Source organism: Galeopterus variegatus, unplaced genomic scaffold (genome assembly GCF_000696425.1).
Source record: "Galeopterus variegatus unplaced genomic scaffold, G_variegatus-3.0.2 Scaffold4527, whole genome shotgun sequence".
Lineage (NCBI taxonomy): Eukaryota > Metazoa > Chordata > Mammalia > Dermoptera > Cynocephalidae > Galeopterus > Galeopterus variegatus.
Window position 1 is genome coordinate 128372 of NW_007730638.1, and position 7672 is coordinate 136043.

Consider the following 7672-nt stretch of genomic DNA (forward strand, 5'->3'; position numbering starts at 1 on the left):
AGCTATAATTCAGAAAGTAACATTGGCCTCAGGGCTGTGCTTTCCCAGACAGTGCACACTGAGTAAAGCAGGGGCCTTCTATATGAACAAAATCTATCCACTTTTGTTCAAGTCCACATGGTGTCACTCACTTTTATTTTTATTCCTTTTTAATGAGGCAGTATTACCCATCCATTAGAAGACCTCATGAATTAGCACTTTTACCACAGATAATTGATGAAACACTTTATGTTTCACCTCTATTGCTTTGCATACTCTTATTAAATTGCTTTTTATTTATTTTAATAAAAGTATGAAGAAAAATAATTATTTCAAAGGTCAAAGCAATCTGTAACTATATAAATAAGTAATAGTATGTTGCATTTAGGCAGGATCAAGAAATTATCACAGGTTGGAAGATTTAGAGTCCTACTCTCACCATGTTAAAGGCCCCCTTTCCAGAAAAAAACTTTATGTACAGAATGAGGATGTGCATACTACTGTGGGAAAGAGGGGGTCAAAGAATGTTCTACAGATCCCAGAAGAATCGCATCTAATCTTCCGCCTCTCTTCAATTTCTGTAAGATAAAGGAAGCTGTGGCCACTGCCTTACTGCCCTCCTCTTTACTTGCTCAGTGTTCCTTCTGTCTTGCAGCCCTGAAAAGTGTGGTCACTAGATCCAGGAGGAAGTTCACCAGTCTAGATTGAGTCCTTGGAAATGATGGGGACTCTAAAAATAAAATAGCTGTTTTAGGCTGGAATGTTTTCAAAAAAGTTTCTAATGGGAGCTCCTGTCAGTTTCAGCTAAACAGCTTCAAAGCCTGTCACATATTTCTGTGCACTGAAGGTCTGTTCTCACCATCCTTTCAAATTCTGATGAGCTCTCTAGTATTTGTTTAAAAATATCTCTAGTTTTTCCTAATTATTTCAGCAGTGGCTCATAGAAGGATCTTTTTAAAAAAATCTTTTTATCTTCAAAATATTTATTTTTTGGAAAAAGCTTTATTTCCTTGTGGGAATCTAAGAGTTTTACATGTTAGGAAAGAATGGCCTGGTTCCATATCTTACTTGTAAAACCTTTGGAGTATTGATCAATCAGACATTGACATTCAGTCAGAGCTCTTCAATTAAATTAGTGTTATTCTTGGAGAGACTAGAGTTTTACTTCATTTTTCAATGCCTGGCGGTTTCTTTTGGAATCAGCATCTATTTTATGAACAGACCCCCCTCACTTTTTGCTCATTTCAGATCAGACTGTTTTAGTATAACTGGGACCTAATACATTTCATAATTACTGGAAAACATTTTAATATTTAATAGAAGCATCTAGTCTTATAACATGTCAGAGGTTTGACTATGAAAATAACTTGCTACTTTAGTTAGAAAAGTAAATAGGTTTCAAGTACACAAAATCATGAAGAGGACTGGGCAAAGAGTTCTTAGATATGACACCAAAAGTATGATACATAAAAGAAAAACAATTGGACTTCACCTAAATTGAGTTAATTAATTTAATTAAATTTAAGAAAATGAAAAGCCAAGAACTCAGAAAATATTTGCAAGTCACATTTCTGATAAAGTTCTTATATCTAAACTATATAAAGAATTCTTACAACTCAACATGAAAAGAGAATAACCCAATTAAAATATAGGCAAAAGACCTGAATAGACATTTCCCCAAAGGTAGATATACAAATGTCCTATATGCACAAGAAATGATGCTTGAGATCACCAGTTATCAGGTAAATACAAATCAAATCACAATGAGATACCAACTTCACACCCACTCGGATGTCTATAAGCAAAAAAATAGATAATAAAAAGTGTTGGTGAGAATGTGGAGAAACTGGAACTCTCATACATTGGTGGTGGATATGTAAAATGGTGCAGGCACTTTGAAAATAGTCTGACAGTTCCTCAATAAGTTAAACATAGAGTGACCATATGACCTAATTTGACACCTAGGTGTATACCAGAGACATTAAAAAAAAAAAAAAAAAATGAAAAAAGAGAAAAAAACCTCCCTTTATGGAAGGTTTTTACTTACTGAGGTTCCACTTCAGGCCTGTTGTCGTAACCTGATTGCAAGGCTGTCCAACAGGAATAAGGCCACACCAATCACCTTCCATGCCAGTGTCTACGTACAATTTGTGCTTTCCCTGAAATAGAGGAGGAACGACCATTAAGAAGAGGGGAAAAAAAGGAAGGACGTTAATGTGCATTGAAGTATGTGCCAGGTACCATCCTAGGACCTCCACATGATCTATCATATTTAAGTTTAACCACAAATTTATGTCATATATGGTGAAAAATCCTAGGAACTTTTACCTGACTTAATCCTAACAACAATTTTACAATGTAACTTATTGTTAATGATTAGTTTTACATGTAAGGAAATTGAAGCTTACAGAGATTAAATGTGTCCAGGACCACAAATAACAAGGATTTCTATGTCAACAAAGGGTAAACCAATCCCACATGTTAAAGATTTAGCACTAAGTAATACAGAATTCTATAGCCTTAATCAAACAGTTACTCAAATGTAGATAAAACATTGCTTCCTAGGGAAAATCTCTGCTTATCTGAGAATTGGTTTCTAAGTTTCAGAATTCAATGTCAATCCTACTAGTAGTTAACTTGTTTCCTGTATCCATTTCCACTATAGCAGATGCTCAGCAAGATGTATCTCTGCCAGGAAACATAGTGTGTCCCATGAGGAATTAGTATGCTTCTTCCTTACTGATTATGAAAGCTGACATACTGATTATGAAAACTGACATAATTTACCACGTTTTTAATTTTTCAGTTTACAGGAACATTAAAGTTAAATGTAATGCTTAATCAAGGTAACAATGTTTGCTTCTTAAACAAAATACTTAGATACCCCTTGTCTTCCCCAAAGTAATGATCCATTTCTACTCAATTCATTATTCTTAGAGTATATAGTCTTTATAGAAATATAAACTTAAGTCCTTATGAGAAAATGCCAAGGTATGCAAATAGTCAATACATAATAAAAAAGATAGCTTTCATAATTCATATAACTGAAAAAATAAATTCCAAAGGATATGTTTTCTTTTAATAAAATAGTGTCATAAGTATAATTAGTATATAATATATTGCGAGAGCAAGGTATCTAGGTCTTTTTATAGTAATTTCACTTCTATTACAACTATACCTTTTGTACTCTATGTTGTGGGCTTCTGAGAACTTTATTCTGCTGTATATAAGGCCTCAAAGTAGAAGTATTCTCACTTTGTCTTTAGTCAAAGGATTGCCTTCATTGGGAAAACAGTTTTCTAGATTATATATCTGTCCTTGAAAATTAACACAAGTTCATCCAGATCTTTACTACCAGTGATAGGGTATGTTTTGTATTTCTACTTGAAAATTCACTCAAAAGGTCATAAATTCACTTAAAGGAAACTAAATATAAGCAGACACAAAATAATTTTTTAAAAAATATAAAATATATTTTAAACTTGGTGTCAAATGATGAAATTGGGAGAGAAGATAGGCAACATGTGTAGATATACATCAAGTAATGGATTAGATTTACACAAAGTGTGGGTGGACTGAAAGCACAATGCATTGTGAAACATAACACATAGTAGGAAAAAGAATGGAAATAAATTACATAACCCATCTATGTAAATTAAAATCAGCACAAATTCAATAATACGCTATTCTAATAACAGAACTTAAAAATATGTAAACTAAAATGTTTGCCTATGGGTCGGGCAAGGAGAATAGGACTGTCGTAAAAGGTTAAAAGAGAAGCAATCAATCAATGAGAATTCTTGCCTGGGCCAGAGATGATAACGTGCCATGAACCAAAGAGCATGCCTGACTCAACCCTGAGAGCTTATAAAAAAACAAGTATGTTTTTCAAGTATGAAGGGATACATCATCAATGCCTATTCCTTCGCTGCTGAAGCCAAAGTAATTCTACAACAACAATGACAACAACAAAACAGTTTTCATTTTAGGGGCTGTATTCCTTGGATGCCCATCAGAAAACACAGCACTATCAGAGGGGTCACAGGTAACATTTAGCCCCCTGGGTGCTGGTGGCTGGCAGGCCTGAAGCATAGGGCTTAAAAGAGCACCAGGTAGATGAAGGGTAGGAATATACTCCTGCACCAGATCTCTGTATCTGTGTCTCTGGTAACACTGTTTTTGACCATAAGACCTGATGTTAGAGTGTGACTTAACCATTACTTATCAAAGAGTGATTCATATATACTCCTGCACCAGATCTCTGTATCTGTGTCTCTGGTAACACTGTTTTTGACCATAAGATCTGATGTTAGAGTGTGACTTAACCATTACTTATCAAAGAGTGATTCATATTATTGGGCTGTCTTATTTTCAGTATGTTACAGTTAATCCCTATCTCTTAATTGACAACTTTTTCCCCTCTGTTTGTGGCTGGCTTAATGGTCTGGTAGTGGTCAGCTGAATACATAGTAGCCTTGGTGCTCCAGCTAACTTCAGTAAAGAATGATGAAGGAAAGAAAGAATTATTTTTCAATTTGTGGATATCAACTCCCTAAGAGAAGAGTCTTCAACTCATATCATATAATGCAAAGGAAAGAGCACATATACATGTTAAGTTTTATTATACCAGGGAGAGGATGGCTGGTATAAATTCCACTGATTTAAGTGACACAGTAGTAAGTTTTCTTATCTAGCTTTGCTACATATTGACTGCCTTCCTCGTTATTTTAAGAATCAACAGACCTTAAAATTTTCAATCTGGGAATAAACTAGTTTGGGACTCGAGAAGTCACAGATAGGTCTTAGCCAACAATCAATTAACATTTTTTTCCTCTTGTTCCATACAGGTGTTTAGCCATATGTGAATGGTCTTTGTATTTAAAAATAGGCAAATTTAGCTTTTATGGTTAAAGGAGAGCAAAATTATGCTTTCCTCCTATATCCTTAAGTCTATGTGATATCTTTAAAATATGAACAAGCATATAAGGAATTTTTGTTCATTCCCCAGATTTCTCAATTCATAATATATGCTAGCCTATATGTGATTTGACACAGGCAGGCATACAGCCTGACATTAATGAATTTCCCTAAGGATTTATGCCATTACTGGAGACTAGAGGCACATGAACTAATCATTTACTTCCATCTACTCTCATGAATCATTGCACAGGTTCCTGTTCTGTCCTCTGTTCTGAGCTGAGATAACTCTTTGAAGTCAAAGCAGTTCTATATAGCAAAGAAAGAACAAAAATCAGTTAAAGACAGTTTGCTTTTCTAATTGTGGTTAGTTTAACTTATCTAACAACCTTAATAACGTATGAAATTGTAATTTAGTGGAAGCTAACAAAGATGTTGCTTGAATGTGTGCTGGAAATCATTCTTAAGATCATGTTTAGGACAGACAGCATCATAGGATCACTTTCCCTAGACTGTAATGCCAAGCTAGATTTTGCCTTTGAAAAATACCATAGAGGAATATGAATTCTGCTGACATCCCTAAATCCTTAAATCCAGTAACTATTCCCAGTTTTTTGCTAAGATATCTTAGTGTGGAGCTCACAAAATGCACAGCAAATTAACAAGATTATTCACAAAGCAGTGAACAAAGGAAGAGCATAAATGTATTCTACTTAGTGTAAAAGATTTAAGGAGCAGGTGCCAATGAGCATATAAGGAATTTTTGTTCATTCCCCAGATTTCTCAATTCATAATATATGCTAGCCTATATGTGATTTGACACAGGCAGGCATACAGCCTGACATTAATGAATTTCCCTAAGGATTTATGTCATTACTGGAGACTAGAGGCACATGAACTAATCATTTACTTCCATCTACTCTCATGAATCACTGCACAGGTTCCTGTTCTGTCCTCTGTTCTGAGCTGAGATAACTCTTTGAAGTCAAAGCAGTTCTATATAGCAAAGAAAGAACAAAAATCAGTTAAAGACAGTTTGCTTTTCTAATTGTGGTTAGTTTAACTTATCTAACAACCTTAATAACGTATGAAATTGTAATTTAGTGGAAGCTAACAAAGATGTTGCTTGAATGTGTGCTGGAAATCATTCTTAAGATCATGTTTAGGACAGACAGCATCATAGGATCACTTTCCCTAGACTGTAATGCCAAGCTAGATTTTGCCTTTGAAAAATACCATAGAGGAATATGAATTCTGCTGACATCCCTAAATCCTTAAATCCAGTAACTATTCCCAGTTTTTTGCTAAGATATCTTAGTGTGGAGCTCACAAAATGCACAGCAAATTAACAAGATTATTCACAAAGCAGTGAACAAAGGAAGAGCATAAATGTATTCTACTTAGTGTAAAAGATTTAAGGAGCAGGTGCCAATGCTAGTTTACAAAGTGGCCAATCACTCATCAAATTGCTGCTAATGCTGAACCTACACCCTATGGCTAATTGCAGCTAAAATTACAGGCACACAGTTAAACCCAGTATGAATGGAACACTGCTATTGACTGATTAAACACAAGGCTAAAACTCTGATAGCTCGTCTTTTGTTAGTTGGTCCAGCTACTTAAAAAAATTATCCACAAATACTGTAGGACATTAAATAGCCTACAGGAAAGAATAGTGAAAGGAACAGACAGAAGAATCTATGTTATATTTACCAGAAGAGGTTACTTTTCCCATATAAAGACAGTCTTTTTGTGCCAGTATATTTTCATATTGTGACTACTCACATGATTGAAAGTAGNAAGACAGTCTTTTTGTGCCAGTATATTTTCATATTGTGACTACTCACATGATTGAAAGTAGTCACAAGAGTCTCCCCAGTGAACTTACAATTGTAAAACCTCAGAACTAGAAGACTTGTATATTTTCCTTGATTCTGCTCAACAATTCAAAATACAAGTGTATCAGGTTTATTAGAAATACGTTGTACTGAATCAATGCATATATGAAATTAAATATATATATATATATATATATATATATAAGGTATTTCCTTTTGGAAATGCATTAATATCTTATCTATAGATAGCTTTTAGAGTTTTAAGTCACATCAGAACATTTTGCAGAGTGCTCTCCATAGAACAATACTCCCAGGATAAAATATGATTGGAAAAATTGCTTCTTAGATTCTCCTCTTGGGAATCACACCGTATGCCAACATGTTAAATGTTCTAGGTAGTCTTGCAGCAACAAACCAACAAAAAACTCTATCTACCCAAGTGTTTCCCAGATTTACCTGACTGCAGAACCTCCCTCTGCCCCTCAAATAACACCTAGTAATGTCCCATGGAAGTTGCGGTTCATGAAATCCACTAAGCAAAACATTGATTAGTAATAGTAATTATTTTGCATAAAACAACTAAAACTATGATATTTGGTTTAATATTTCTACAGTTAGAACATTTCAATGATACGTTTTGAAATTAATAAGCTCCATCTGATTTTTGTTTTAGAAATTATTCAGTGACCTTAGGCTGAAATCATGTATATTCTCACACAAATTAGGTTTACTCTTCTATTACATGTAATGACAATACTGGGTGGTTATCCAAAAGAACACTTTCTTAATGCTAGTTAAGCTAGTTTGTTTATTCAAAAGACAAAAATATTTATGAAATACCTATTATTGTTAGAGACAATAAAATACCATAATGACAAACTTCCTTATTAACCTCCTAACACTAAATTATTAATAAAGTTGATGAAATTGCTATCTAT

The 7672-nt window shown here is 34.1% G+C and overlaps 1 protein-coding gene across 1 annotated transcript in view; it reads right to left on the reverse strand.

Annotated features, from left to right (window-relative positions):
• Positions 1 to 7672, reverse strand: part of TPK1 (thiamin pyrophosphokinase 1) — a 155335-nt gene that overhangs the window by 103453 nt on the left and 44210 nt on the right. Inside the window, exon 3 of the mRNA XM_008587758.1 lies at positions 2027 to 2138. Within this exon, the coding sequence (XP_008585980.1) occupies positions 2027 to 2138 (112 nt within the window). The remainder of the gene's footprint in view (positions 1 to 2026; positions 2139 to 7672) is intronic.